General features: G+C 39.8%; 1 protein-coding gene across 1 annotated transcript in view; it reads left to right on the forward strand.

Moving 5' to 3' along the window:
• The window catches only part of L3mbtl4 (L3MBTL histone methyl-lysine binding protein 4), a 323,366-nt gene that overhangs the window by 23,766 nt on the left and 283,760 nt on the right, over nt 1-15,840 (forward strand). Inside the window, exons 4-8 of the mRNA XM_032899789.1 lie at nt 5,443-5,547; nt 6,809-6,944; nt 9,508-9,599; nt 11,707-11,861; nt 13,273-13,349. Coding sequence (XP_032755680.1) covers nt 5,443-5,547; nt 6,809-6,944; nt 9,508-9,599; nt 11,707-11,861; nt 13,273-13,349 — 565 coding nt within the window. The remainder of the gene's footprint in view (nt 1-5,442; nt 5,548-6,808; nt 6,945-9,507; nt 9,600-11,706; nt 11,862-13,272; nt 13,350-15,840) is intronic.

Below are 15,840 nucleotides of genomic sequence, written 5' to 3' on the forward strand. Positions count from 1 at the left end.
GTGCTGCCTTCAGTGGTTGGGTCTTCCCACCTCCTTTAACATAATCAGGTCAAAGCCCACAGCTATGCACAGCAGTCAATCCCTCAGATGACCCTAGGGTCTGTCAAGTTGACAATTTATATCAACCATACCAATCGTTGAAAGCTGTTTTTAAAGTTTTAGGATGGAATCACTGCACATTTTGGACATGTTTGTCCCACCAACTTGACTGAAGGCCCAAGAGCCCCACAGTCAGGTAAAATCACACCAGTGACTCCACACTTTGGTACCACCTTTTCCTTCTCCTGCTATGTTAGTAATTTTTCTACCACTGTGACCCAACACTTTCAAGAAAAACGTCATCTGGGAGGAAGTCTTTATTTTGGCCCTGGTTTCAGGGGGTCTCAGTTCTTTGTGGCAAAAAGTGCGGTGACGTTTATGGTAATAGAAGGTGGATGTTTCTAGTTCCTTCAGGATTTTTCTTAGATGTTGATTTCGGTAAAACATTTACTCTCTGTATCGAAACCGTTGTGTGCCCTTTGCCCATGATTCTGCTCATGTGCTATGGTGTTTGTGATTTGTTTTCTTGTTTGTTTTATTTCTTTGTATTTTGTTTTGCTTGTTACTTTGTTTTTTGTTTTTGGTTTTGGTTTTTTTGTTTTTGTTTGTTTTTGTTTCTTTGCATGGACTGAGTCATCATTGTATCCATGTCATGAAACTCGCTTGACCATTGTATATTAACTAATTTGTTCCTTTCATTTTTTTTATTGCTTTGCTGACTCAGCATCCTGGAATGTAGCCCAGGATGGCCCCTGAACTCACAGCCTTTCTGCCTCTCCCCACCATGTTCTGGGAACACAAGTGTGTACAACCATGCCTAGGTACTGACAGTTAGTTCTACTTCTGTTCTTTCAGAATGCTTTATTTTTGTTGCACTTGCATTTAGTATTAGTGTATGTTGACGCAGATGTTGTAAAGTGAGTCAGTCTGCAAGTGTTCCTCATTTTTCTTTTGTATGGATCGGTTAGAGGAGTGTTGGTGTCAGTTCCTTAAGAGTTTAATAAAACACGTCACAGTGGATCTGTACCACCCTGGAATTTTTTTAAAAATAAGTCTTAGTACTTGTTACTGATGTTTTAGTTTTCTTAAAATATACAAATTCTATTTTAGTAAAATATATCTATAAATATATCCATTTATTTAGATCTGTTCAAACTTATTAAAGTGTGCTTTTTTTCCCAAAACACTCCCCAATCCTCTGAATTTCAATGAACCTCTCTCTCTGTCTCTGTCTCTGTCTCTGTCTCTCTCTCTCTCTCTCTCTCTCTCTCTCTCTCTCTCTCATCTTTTTCTCTCTGCTGTAATTCTATTAATGCACTTCTCTCTTTCTTTGGGGCAGTTTGGCTAAAAGCTTCTCGGTGTTGTTAATCTTCTCAAAAATAGTTCATTGATCCTGTGAATCGTTCTTTCAGAGTTTGTCTCATGAATTTCTGCTCTGGTCTTTATTATTTCCTTTTCCCCTTCTACTTTGCTGCGGTTTGTCTTCTTTTCTCGTTCCTTCTCTCTTTACTGTATGAACTCCCATGACGCATCATTGAGTTAAGTATTTGAGATCTCCTGGGGCTATAAATGCCCCTTTACTTCACTTGCTACACCCCACAGGTTCTCAGGTTCCCTCTTCATTGGATCCTAGGACACTGACATTTCCCCCATTTCTTCAGTGAACCAGTAATCATTGCAATGTCATTGCCCAATCTCAGACTTTTCATCAACTCTCTGTTCTTTATCTTGCCTTTGATTTCTAATTTCATTTTGTGATGAACTGAAGAGTTTTGAGCAATTGTTGATTATTATTCTTCCTTTTTTGTAATGACTTGGCTTTTTGCCTAAAATATATTCTATTTTGGAGAAAGTTCTATGTGCTGTTCAAAGGAATGCATATTCTGCAATTTCGGGAAGAACATTGTGTAGATGTCTGTTAAATTTGTTTCAACTATAGTACAGTTTAATGTGGGATGATTATTAATTTCTTGGAGCTGCAAGAGAGTTTGGTGAGAGCAGAGTACTGCAAGCATCTGCTATGTTTGCACTAGGCCTTCTGTGCTCCTGGTTTCCCTAGGGTTTGTTTTATGAAATTTGGTGTACAGGTGTTCAAAATATATGTGTCTGCTGGCTGTGTTGTTCCTTTCATCAACATGTAGCAACTTTCATTGGTTTTATCACTTGAAATCTGCTTTACATGGTGAGTGTATGTAGCTGAATCTGTTTTAGCCATGTTTCTTTTATTTGAAATATTATTTTTCAACTTATTGTTTTCATACTGTATTTAATGGCACAGTGTATTTCTTACTTGTTGGAAATAGAATATTTAGTTATAATCCCATTAGCCAATCTAGCTCTATTATTTGGCAAATTAAGGCCATTTAAATCTATTGCTGTAACAGGGAGGATGGTGCTAGTTCTGGGCACATTAAAAAGCTGATGTTTAACGACTTCCTGATTGATTGTAATTTGCTTGTTCGGTGTTCTAGCAGAACTTATTAATTTCTTCATCTTTGGTCTTGTCTTTATCTTGCTATGTTGGGTTTAGTGCACCCGTAGGTATCTTCTGCAACACCACAGTGTTCATGAATCTCTTTGGCTTGTCCCGACCTTGCCCTGCTTACATTGTGCAGGATAACTGTGCTGTATATGACAATCTAGGCTATTGTAATTGACATCTACATAGTATAATCTAGATATAATAATTGACTTCTATAGTTATTATGTTTCGGAGCTTTTTGCGGACAAATTTTCTATTATTCAGATGTTGTTTGCCGTGATAAGCCAGTTGGTACTTTCTCCAGAAGTTTCTGTATTCTTTCTCAGTTCTTAACAGTTGACATTTTATCTAAAATATACAGTGAAAGGGATCTTTTATGTTCAGTTGCCTGGATTTATAAACACTCTTTGTATCTGGACATCCACAGATTTACCCAAGAAGTGGTCGTTTTCCTGGTATTGTATCACTGAATATGTTTTCTGTACCTTTATTTGTTTCTTTGCTTTTCTTTTTCTTCTTTCTGTTTTTTTTCTTTCTTTCTTTTTTTGGCAGTGTAATCAGGGATATCAGATTGTACTAAGGAGTTGAATGTATTTCCAACTAGAATTTTTGGTGAGGTTTCATTTGACTTCTTTCATGGGGGTCAGCATCTTCTGATAGTGAATAGTGTATTGGAACATGAAGTTCCTGGCTTTCCTTGAGGCCTTGAATGATCAGGACAATTTTACATGGTTGTATCCATAGGGTGCACCATCTGCAATCATGCCCAGTCTTATTAACAGTGTAGAGTCTGAAATGGTCTAGGGTAGCACACAGTGTGGCCTCATATCAATGCGATGTTCACTGTCCTTTTATTTCTATCTCTGCTATAGCTGAGTAGGTCTTCAGGCCTGTCATAAGCAGCCTTCTTGGATATTGGTTTTTGGCTTGCGGTTTTTTTAATCTCCTCTCTGTTTTGAGTTATAGTATCATTTGAACTTTGAGTTGGGAAGATAGCATTGAGTAATACATGCTGACTCTAAGCCAGGCTGAGAATGTTGTCTCCCTCCCTGCTCTGGGTGGCAGAGCATCAACACAGATATGGAGCCCTGGTCAGAGGTGCATAAATGGTGACAGAAGCAACTAGCAGTGAACTTGATTCAGAAATAAAATAAAACCCAGCACCTGTTATACCATGTGCAGCTCCGAGAATGACTGCAGCAGGGGCTGGGGCAGGAATCAGTGTACACCAAAATGTTTTAAAAGGTGGTTTCAAAACACTGTGAAGAAACAGGAGAGAAGAAAATAACAGTTGGAAATGATACAAGGCACAAAGTGAAGGGTGTGGCTATAAACAAGGGTGGAAGAGGAGAGGGGGATGGGAAAAATCAAAACAGGAACAAATACCACAGACTCCAAACAGGAAATCAAAAGGAAAGGTCAGATAAAAGAAACTCTGGCACCACAGATAGACACAGACATAGACATAGACATAGACTTAGACACAGACACAGACACACACACACACACACACACACACACACACACACACACACACCACACAAACACCTCCCCACAGACACAGACACATACACAGACACAAACCACAGACACCATGTACATACATGCACAAACACACACACACACACACACACACAGTACAAAAACACACAGATACCACACACGTACATACACACATAGACATATGCATTCAGACACACACACACCACAGATACCATACACACATAGACACACACACACACACACACACACACAAACGTGTACACTTACCCACACATAAGCACATATACCTGCAAACACACTTGTACATCAGCAAATACAGAACAAAACAAATACTTCATTAAAATTTCTAAGTATTGACCTATTGGAACGGTTACACTGGTGGGAATGGTTGTTCTCTCTGTCTACTAGTGTCCCCTTCTTTCCATGTCTTTCTGGTCCATACAATCACCATGGCTGGAGAAAGTCACCTCTTGTTTGCTATTTATAACACACAGTTAGGCCAGCGGGAATGGTTTGAGACTACAACCAACTGGAAATATTTCTACACTTACTAGTACAAGGCAGAGGGAAACCTGAATTCCTTTAGATGGATTTTCTCGTAGGAAGACTGACTTGAAGTCATGCAGGGCTCAGCTTGCTAGGATGTCTGTCGATTTCATGTGCTTTCTGTGGCTTATGGTAGGGTAGGGCAACAGACGGTCATGACTGTAGAGATGTAGCAGGTTCTGCTCTAGATTCAGAGTTCCCGTCCTTACCACCATTGTGTACCCTGGCTCTGGCTCTGGCTCTGCCTAACTTTAGCTGCTGTCTTAAAGGGAAAGTCAGTCCTGCTACATTGTGTATGGCAGGTCGGAAGGGGGGGCGGCATATAAAGTTAGGATGGGATAGGAGATATATCTGGGGTGAATTGGGGAAGGAATGCATTACATTCATGAACAAAATTATCAAAGAATTAATATAAATATTATGCTTTAGAAATTCAGCTTCTAAACTACATGGTAACTTTATTAAATTTCCGTCACTTCACTTTGACAAATAATAACCATAACCATATATAATTATTAGTCACACTATGGTGACAGGATATGTATGTATGTATATATATTTATATACACAGACACAGACACACACACACATGTGTGTATGTGTGTGTATGTGTGTGTGTCTGTGTGTGGTATGTGTTCTACACTGTGCATTTTCATTGCCTTAAATACTTACCATTTACTCTTACTCTCCAACGACAGCCTTGAACCTTTAAGTAGCATCTTCTTTTCCCCCTCACCGCCCTCCCAATTTCTGATAGCTACTTTTCTAGTCTGCTCTTATGAATCCTGATATTTTTAGATTCCACATAAAATGTTCTATATTAAATTGTGGCAAACTCTCAGTGGATGATATTGTATCATGAAATTTTGTAGGATCAGTCCTTTCCGGAGCATGAAAATGGCTTTCAGGTTGGAATGAGATTGGAAGGCATTGATGCCCGACGTCCGTCTGTGTTCTGCGTGCTTTCTGTAGCTGAGGTAAGAGAGGCTGCTGCTGCTTGGGGCTAATTAAATGGTGTGTATTTTCTAGAAAGTAACAGATTTCAGTACTTGCTGTCATAAACGAGTCCCAGTCCATTATTTCAGTCAATAATGTATAAAATGTGTTTCTTTATAATTTTGTTCTTAAGATGAATTTTCTAGTAAGCTTTCATCAACTAATATTCATCCTTGAGTTAACTGAAAAGTAGGTTTTACCTAAAGTTGGTAATAATCCAAGGACCCCATAATGTTTCCAGCTGTTCATAAATCCCAGTCTATGGATAAACATTCCTATAAGTAAAATTACCCTGTGAAAATTATATGTAGAGAACTGCTGTGGATGAAAATAAATAGATTTTAAAATGTAATGTGGACTCAACCCATTATTAAACCAATAGAAGCGTTGAATGGAGAAGACACATCCACATGTTCCACGCCATGACACTGGCTCTTAGGCTGGTACAGAATGTCTAGGGGGTGTATTTCTCAGACTTTAATTATTTTCTGTCTTAAATATGCTAGTCTCATGTTCCTTAACTCAGCCTCCACTGTCTTGAGGTAGAAAGTAAGCCCATCGGCTCTTGTCTTTCTGCTCTTGCTCTGTCCTCTTCCCCATTCCTCTCCCCCAACCTCTCTCCATGTGATCATGGCTGGCCTCTACTTCTCTATTCTTCTTCTCTGCTCTCTCTGTCTTTCTCTGTCTCTACTACCCTCTCAACTCCTCTCCCCTTGCCCTAAATAAACTCTATTCTATGTGAAAGAAAGAAAGAAAGAAAGGAAGAAAGAGAGAGAGAAAGAAAGAAAGAGAGAAAGAAAGGAAGAAAGAAAGAAAGAAAGAAAGGAAGGAAGGAAGGAAGGAAGGAAGAAAGAAAGAAAGAAAGAAAGAAAGAAAGAAAGAAAGAAAGAAAGAAAGAAAGAAAGGCCATCATCAGAAGATATGTTTGCTAAAAGAAACATTTGGCAGGTACTGAATTAATAGTCAGTTAGAAACATTTGATGTGATTCCAGATTCCTAGATTAGTCTAAAGGAAATATTTTTTTTACAGCAAGTTCTAGATAGCTATTCACCATTATTGTGATCTAATCACACATCATAGTACACATGCATCATTTGTTCTCTGATGAAAACGTTTGGATGGATACATGGATTGGTTCATGATGATGGTGGCATCCTCTAAACATTTGAATGTTTTTCTCAGTTTTGAGCCCTTTTGAGATCCGTGACATTTAGTGAACAACCATGACCTTCCTGTTTCAGGTGTGTGGTTACCGGCTGAGACTGCATTTTGATGGTTATTTAAGCTGCTATGATTTTTGGACCAATGCTGGTTCCCCCGACATTCACCCAGTGGGATGGTGTCAAAAGACCAAGCATGAACTACATATCCCTCGAGGTAAACCAGGGCACATTTAACAGCTGAAATGGGGGGAAGGACTGTAATTTCAGTTTGTTTTTTTTCATTGTTATTGTTATTTTAACACCATTTCAAGAAATACCAACAGGGGAGCCCAGTGTGAATTGATTTTCCAAATGGAAGTTTCCAAATGAAAGTCTCTGAAGAGGCTAAGGCCATGACAATGCCTTAGAGATGAGTGTAACAGAGAAGTCTGTATGTCTCTCTGAGTCAAATATTCTGGTTAGGAATTTACGGTTAAAATATAATTGTTTGGGAGCACCTGATCATATATAAAGTGTATTCATCTTTATAGCAAGAAATTGTGTTCAAAATTGGGGTTGAAATGAAATATTATACTCCGTCACTGATGCCACACAGGGAGAAACTTGATTTTTTTTTCTAAAATTGCTGCCAATTTGGAAAGAATGGAAAGAATGAGGCTATAAAATGCTATAATCCGTTTTTCTTTCGATGGAAAATAGTTTTGTGTCTGTCTTTTGTTTCCTGTGAGATGCCCACATCAGGCAGTGAAGGCTGGTCCTCTTTGGCTGTGAGATGCCTTGGTCCAGTTTCTTTGTACAACCAATTGCCGCATGTAGTCTCCTGCTTGGGCGTTAGGTTGCTGAATAACTGTGACACTTTTCCGGTTCAATGTGTGCTTTCCCTATCCTTCGGGTACCCTTTGCCACCTGCCTGGGACTGAAGGCAGTCTGGAGCTCACGAGAGCTGGTGGCAGAGAGTAGCATCATTCCCTCCATAGGTATTATGGAGCCCTTAGCATGTACTTGTGATGGGTACTGAGCAACACAAAACACAAGGCCTCAGGCTCTGCGGGGATGTCCTTCAGAGAAGAGAAAGATTGAGTAAAGCCATAGGGATACTCTTTCAGATACTATTATTATAGACGTAGGTTCTCTGAAGTCACAGGATCCAAGGCACAACCACAAAATGAGAAAGTAGCTTGTCCGTCCCCCTCCCCCCCCCCCACCCCCATCCCTACCCCCCCCCCCGCACTCACCTACACACACTTTGAGAAGGTAGAGTAGATGTCCTAGAGTGGGAGGGTATTTGTCTAGAATACAACTTTGAGGAGAACCATGGTGGAACAAGTAAAGCTTAACACATAAATATAAACTTGAACTCTACCAAGGTTTTGGCTTGTAGATTTGATATGGAAATACTGATCCTGTGTAACTGGCACCACTTTAGATGTCAGTGCAGAAACCACAGCTCTCACCTTTAGACAGAGGTTCTCAACCTGTGGGTAGAGAGCCCCCTTTGATGGTTGCATATCAGATATCCTACATATCGGGTATTTACATTTTGACTCATAACAGTGGCACAATTACAGTTATGTAGCAACAACAAAAATAACCTTATTGTTAGGGGCCACCGTGACATGAGGAACTGTAATGTGGAGGTCACGGCGTCAGGAAGGTTGAAAACCACCACTTTAAAGGAAATAAGAGATTATTTTGAGCCATTTTGAGTGAAGATGGCCCAGGAGCACAGATTTAGGTTGCTCCAAAGACCATGTTTCAACATGGGAACAGTCCATGAAGTTTCATTCTTTATTTATAGTTTTACACAATAAAGGAAGTTGTAAAATCAAGGCAAGCTTAGAATGTATCATTGAGTATATCAGAGGCAGTTACCTCAAGTTGTGGGAAGCTTTTCTGTAGGCCTAACATGCTAACTGATGGTATTCTTAGCCTTCGGGTTAGTGGAAGCTAATAACCTTCAGAGTTAATAGATTCTAAAGATTTCGATCTATCAGTCACTGGGTGTTATTTCTGATGCAGAAGAGAGCAAAGAATGGTTGTCCTAAGCATTAGATCTGGCCCAAGATAAGGCGATCAGCCTCTGAGCCTGCAACATTCCAACAGCCCTTCCCCCCGAGTGCTGACGCCCTAACCTAATCTGGAAGGATAAGATTTTTTTTATTGGATAATTTATAAGATTAGGAACAGAAAGTTGGACCTGCCAAATGGCCTCTGGATTTCCACAGTGCTGGATATTGAACCCCAGGTGGCATTTGGATTGTAGATAAGTTCCTAATTTCTCCAACTACAGTGGCATAAGACTTCTCATTGTCTTTCTGACATGGCTTCCTAGTAAGTGGCAACCACTTGGGGACTCCTGCTCATCCTTTGCCCTTTCTTTAAAAAGCCTTAGCGAGAGGTAAGGTGAAGGTCTGTGGATTTCAAAATGCTCCTAAGAAACAATTTCTCGAAGTATCCTCTTCATACAAATCCTTTTCCCCTTGAGCTTAAATTCCTTGAAACTTGCTTTATGGTCTGTTGTAATCCAAGTAAGTTGATAAGTGAATATTAGTCATCTGTGGAGACTGACATGTATTATGAAAATTACACTCAACGACTTTGAACTTAAGGCATTTAAAAACATTAAAACAATTTGGAGGTTTCAGTATAAATCCTTTGTGTCGAGCTAAAAACATATTGAATATATGGAAGAAGATTAAAAGTAGGAATAATAGTAATATATTAAAAATATGTGATGATATCTTGTAGGCATTTTTGACTAGTGTATACTCTTTTAGATTATAGAAAAGATAAATTTGTTTGGATGGATTACTTGAAGGCCTGTAGATTGCAAAATGCTCCTAAGAAATTATTCAGAAACAGAAGTTCTGTGAGTATCTTCTTCATTTGTATAAATCCTATTTTCCACTGAGCTTAAAGTCCTTAAAATTGCTTTACGGTCTGTTGTATTATAATCCAAATAAATTATGAAATGTCTTAATTGCCTTTACCTTTCCTAACTTAATTCATTATATATGCTCCCCTGGGCAAATAGCTTTTATTTTTTGTTTTATATTTTTTGTTGTTTTTCCTTCAGCGATGCAATTAAAGACTCCAAAAAACTTAATTTAAATCAAGCCTGCTAAAACTTATTTAAAATATCTTGTGTGGATATTTTTTCCTTTTTTGTTTGCAGCAAGTCAGTTTTCAAGCTTAATTTTGGTGTTTGGAAGCTGGTAGATTCTCCATACAGACCCACTCTGTCAAATGCATATCACAGATGTGTCTAAGAACAGTGAACATGAAAGAAGCATTTCGGCAGGTTCACCGATGCTGTACGTGTGTGTTTGTGTGTGTGTGTGTGTGTGTGTGTGTGTGTGTGTGTGTGTGTGTTATTGTATGTATGTGTGTGTGAGTGCGTGTTATGGTGTGTGTGTGTTATGGTGTGTGTGTGTGTTATGGTGTGTTATGTGTGTTATGATATGTGTGTGTGTGCATGTGAGTGTGTGTTATGGTGTGTGTGTGTGTTATGGGTGTGTATGTGTGTGTTATTATGTGTGTGTTATGGGTGTGTATGTGTGTTAGTGTGTGTGTGTTATGGGTGTGTATGTGTGTTATGATATGTGTGTGTTATTGTGTGTGTGTGTTATGGTGTGTATGTGTATGTTATGGTGCGTGTGTGTGTGTTATGGGTGTGTATGTGTGTTAGGGTGTGTGTTATGGTGTGTATGTGTGTTATGATATGTGTGTGTTATTGTGTGTGTTATGGTGTGTATGTATGTGTGTGTGTTATGGGTGTGTGTGTGTGTGTGTGTGTGTGCGCGCGCACATGAGCGAGCTGTGATGGAGGTGGAGGAGGCGTGGCTAGAGTAGACTCCTCATGGCATCTCCAGCCAATTCAAGGATGCTGTGCAGGCTTCAGCTAGAGTAGACTCTTCATGCATTATATCCCAAGCAACTGAGAGAACCTTCAATGGAGAGTGGAGGTTAAGTGCTCAGTCCTTCTCTGCTCTCAGCAGTGATTGGTCATTTGGGAGAGAGTGAAGCAGGGGTGAAGCCCAGACTGTGCTCTGTTTCTTAGGGATCCTACCTTTCCTTTGCCTGGTGTCCCAGCCAGGCCTTATCCTCAGAGGGTCCTGTACCTAGTACACTTGTTACTGAAATTTTATAGGTTTGCCTCACCTCATCTTGATATTAATGGTAGGTGTTTATTATCTGTCTCCCTTAAATTTATCTGTCAAGAAAAAAGACTTTATTGATGTGGTGCTACCTTAAAAATAGAATCTACTGGAATATAATTTTAAAAAAAACAGGCTTTAGTGTAGATAATAAAGAGATAGTCACATGAAACCTTCTTCTGGTCTCTGGTTTTGTGTGCATCTTAAAGCAATGATGCTAGCTAATTATAGCTATTTCATATGAAAGGAAGAGTTACATTAGCCATAATCTACGTGTTCTGTTAGAAATAAATAGGTATTAAAATAATTTGTATTTGTAGCTATAATTTTTCATAAAATAATACACTCTTTAAATAATGAGAAAGCACTATTTTTGAATCCCATTATCGAATTAAACAATTTTTTAAGTGCTAAAGAGCATAATCTTCATCACTTCAAATACTGGTGTTTGGAAATTTCATTAGCCTATGGGGAATCAATGATCCGTTTTTATCATTTGATGTAAGTATACTCAGTAAACATAGAATCTTACAATCAGCTCACATTGCTCTAAGAACTAAACATATTAAAATGAAGGTGATAAGGGAAAGACAATCTCCTTATATAAGTAAAGCAAAAAGCCAGTGGGGAGCTTATGTTGTTGGACCTTGGTATAAGTGTAGGAGCCTTTGCATTGTGCTCCCTAGAGTCAGGTAAGTAACCACTGATAGTTGTGTCAACCTTGGTTTTTAAATGACCTAGAAATCCCCACAGTGCTTTAGTCCTACTGGTTGACCTGTTTGATTCTGTGCCTTTCTCCCCACCCTGTTGCTGTACTAGAATGGTCCAGTGCCAAAGGAGTTTCAGGTTGGGATGAAGGTGGAGGCAGTGGACAGGAGGAACCCTTGCCTGATGTGTGTGGCCACTGTGGCAGACATCGTGGAAGACCGTGTACGGGTGCATTCTGACAGCTGGGACGATAGCTTTGATTACTGGTGAGACACCAGGATGCATGTGCTTTGCGTGCCCTGCTGTACTTAGTATTCAAAGTCCATCTTACATCTTACCAGTTCTGGGAGCATTTTCGTAGTAACTCACGTCAAGAATTTTTCAGTTAGCTTTCCTCTGCCTGCCTCTTTTCCACGTGGATTTGAATTGAATTAAAGAGCAGCTCTCCATTTTCCTGTCCTATGTGGAATTACTCGGAGGTGTCTTCCCTGAAGCTATAGCAACAGATTAGGGATGGTTTTTGTTTTACCTGATGAAAATAGATTTTCCAAAAGGAACTTAAGTTTCAGGGTTGGTTTGTGTGTGTGTGTGTGTGGGGGAGCATTTGAAAAGTGTTGAACCTTCCATATAAAAGCTCAGAGAAGAATGGGAGTGGTTTGAAAACCTGTGGGAAGTAGAGAAAATGTATACCCCATACCCCTGAAACCAACTGTGGTAAGCTGTTAAGGACTTACTGGATAAAACCCTGAAATACACAATAGTGAGTGGCAAAAACAATTTTTGTCACATTTCCTGTGTGAGTCCCGAACAACTGAAAAATCCCCAACAAAGCTGCAGCTCTGCAGGTGCCTGACAGGAGTCTGCCTTTCTCCTTTGAACTAAGAAACAGAAATAGAGTAGTGGTTCTAGGTGTCTTAGACTACACCAGAGCTGTTGAAAAGTAAAAGGAAGAAAAACTTAGCTACCTTGGGTTCGATTCGGCTGTTAGGTCCGCATCTGGAATTTCCTGCTAATAGTTGGCTTTGGTAGTAGTATGGGCAAACAGAAGAGATTCATTAAAACATGTATCCCATAAGTGAATAGGTGATCTATGTCCCCTCCATGTGACCCCTTCCCAATTTATTCTCTAGCTTCGAATTGCAAGAAAATTGTGCGAGTGAACAGCTTGGTCACCCAGTATAAGGCACTCACCATTTCAAGCTGTTTCTCCCATTTGCTAATTATGAAGTGTTGTTTCCCTTGGGGCTTCTTTATGTTCAGTGTGGCCAGTGCCCTTTGTTTCTGTTACTTCCTGTCTATCATTGTGACGGAGCAACCTAAGGGAGAAGGAAGGATTATTTGGGCAAAGGGTCTGAGACTATGGGGAGGATATGGAGAGGAAGGAGCAGCATGAGTCTGGGGTACGTGGAGCTAGGCTGAATTTTACACTACGGGGTTATTCAGGAAGCTGACCACTCAGGATGGAATAAGGATCAGCTATGGTGGCACAGCTTTTTCCTCTAGTCCTACATCTGCCAGTTAGGCACCATACCTGAAAGGTCCCCCAACCTTTACAATTAATGATGTTAGGTGGGTACCAAGTGGTAAGCAAGTAGGGGACATTTCACATTTAAACCACAGCCCATTCCTCCCGTGACACTGAGTACTGTGAATGTAAACAGAATCCTGTTTTTGCAGGTGCGATGTTAGCAGTCCTTGTATCCAGCCAGTTGGTTGGTGTCAGGAGAATGGAAGAAATCTGGTCACACCGCCAGGTGAGCAGACTTCATGTTCTTTGAAGTCATCTCTGTGTGAGTAGATATTTGCTCCCCCAACCCCCATCCTGGTAACAAAATTTCATGGCATCGTGAGTGGATAAGAATGCTGGGAACTGCCATCAGCCACCAAGTGTCTAAAGCATGCATGGACTATGTTCATAAAATGTATTGGGAAAATACAGAGGTGGATGCTCACAGCCAACCATTGAACTGAGAGCGGGGTCCCCAATGGAGGAGTTAGAATAAGGACTGAGGTAACTGAAGGGCTTTGCAATCACATAGGAAGAACAACAATATCAACCAACCAGACACCCCAGAGCTCCCAGGAAATCCACCATCCCAAGAAAACAGGGATAGACCCATGGCTCCATACCAGAGTATGGCCTTGTTGGGCATCAGTAGGAGGAGAGGCCCTTGGTCCTATCAAGGCTCAATGCCCCAGTATAGGGAAATGTCAGGGCAGGAAGGTGGGAATGGGTGGGTAGGTGTGGGAGCACTCTCGTAGAAGCAGGGGAAGAGGGGATGGGATAGTAGGTTTCTGGAGGGGAAACTGGGAAAGGGTATAACATTTAAAATGTAAATAAAAATATACAATAAAATAAAACATAAATAAATAAATAAACAAATAAAAAATTAAAAATGTACTGGGCAGTCTTTTTAAAAGTTGGGAAGTTTTAGCTCACTCAATAATTATCATTGCTGGGGGCTGGCATTTGTAACTAGCTATTTCCAGATATATTTTTTAAGCTAGTTCATTAATGAAATCGTAAGATTACTAAGTGACTTTTACTTTCGAGTTAAGTATAGAAATGTAAAAATGTAGAAAGTAAGGCTTCATGTATGCCCTGAATTACCAGACATGTTTCAACAAGCCAGACTAATGGCTCAACCATGGATATAAGCTAGGGTAGCATTGTAGCAGAGGACTTCTCTAGTGTACCAGAGATCTTAGATTCAATCCCATCTTATCATATCAGAAAGAAAAAAACCTAACTATATAGACACTGTTTAATTTTAGTATCTTTAGAACAAATGCTTAAGGAGAAATCTTTCATTTGATACATAATATACAAGAATAAATGCAGAAAGCAGGATACAGCATCTATAACGTAACAGCTGCTTTGTTTTCTAACAAATAGTTACAGACTTTGGAAATCTTTAAGTCCTTTGTAAAAAACATACTTAGTATTATTGTACAAAGTAAACGGTGTTCCATGGACATTTTCAAATGTGAATAAAGTGTACTTAGGTCACAACCATCTCTTTATTACTTTATTTAATTAAAAATAGGTCATTTCATATAATATATTCTGATTATGGGTTTACCTCTTCGAAGTCCTCCCAGATCCTGCCTATATCCCCATCCAACCAAATATGCACCCTTTCTTTCCCTCTCTCATTAGAATAAACACAGGGATATAAAAATAATAAAAACAAAAGCAAACCACAACAGGGAAAAGCAAATAAACAGACAGAATTAAAAAGAATCTATGGGAAAGCACAAGAAACCCATAGACCCACTGAGACACACCTTCCCAAAAACAGAAAACCCATAAAAACAAAATTGGAAACCATAATGTATAAGCAAAACATTCATCAGGAAAATAAAGAAATAGCCTCCAATGCTATAATTGAGTTTGTTCTGTGATGACCATCTACTGCTGGGCATGGGGCCTGCCCTGAAGTGTGGTTTGTTTACCCAGAGAGGTTGTTGGAGAAAACAAATTTTTCCTTTGAGTGAGTGTGTGTGTGTGTGTGTGTGTGTGTGTGTGTGTGTGTGAGAGAGAGAGAGAGAGAGAGAGAGAGAGAGAGAGAGAGAGAGAGAGAGAGAGAGAGACTCATTTGGAGATAGCTTCAGGATTGGGGATGGGAACTTGTGTTTCCTTCTCTCCTCTCAGCATTTGGGCCCCATGCTAGAGTATTTTGACAAATCCATTGTCTCTAATGGAAAAAAAACTGATTTTCTTCTAGTAACTACCAACTGTGCATAGCTTCTTGTCTAAGGATAGGACTCTGTATGTACTTCTCCTCCTTCGAGCTGGAGTTTTGTCCGGCTTGAGCTTGTGCAGATCTTGTCCATATTGTCACAGTCTCTTTGAGCTCATACTTGCCTTGCCATGTCTGGGAAGGGCTGTTTGCTTGGAGTCAGCAAATACCTTTGGCTCCTACAATCCTTTCACTCTCTAGAGGAGTGATAAAGATATCCCACTAAGAGGTGAGTGTTTCAAAGTGCTCTTACTCTGCGTGTTGTCCAGTTGGGGGGTCTCTGTGGTAATTACCACCAACTGCAGGAGGAAGCTCCCATGAGGAGTCTGAACAATGTACAGATCTGTGGGTACAGCCATATATCTCTTTACTTCTGTTTTCTTTATAGAATCGTAGTAGTAAGTTTTGCCCTGGTCCTATGACCTGTCTTGTCTCAGGTTCTTGGCCTCATTACCTGTGTAAAGTTTGGCTTCCATCTTATGGAAGGAGCTTTAATTCAATT

The sequence above is a fragment of the Rattus rattus genome, chromosome 4, assembly GCF_011064425.1.
Source record: "Rattus rattus isolate New Zealand chromosome 4, Rrattus_CSIRO_v1, whole genome shotgun sequence".
Classification (NCBI taxonomy): Eukaryota; Metazoa; Chordata; class Mammalia; order Rodentia; family Muridae; genus Rattus; species Rattus rattus.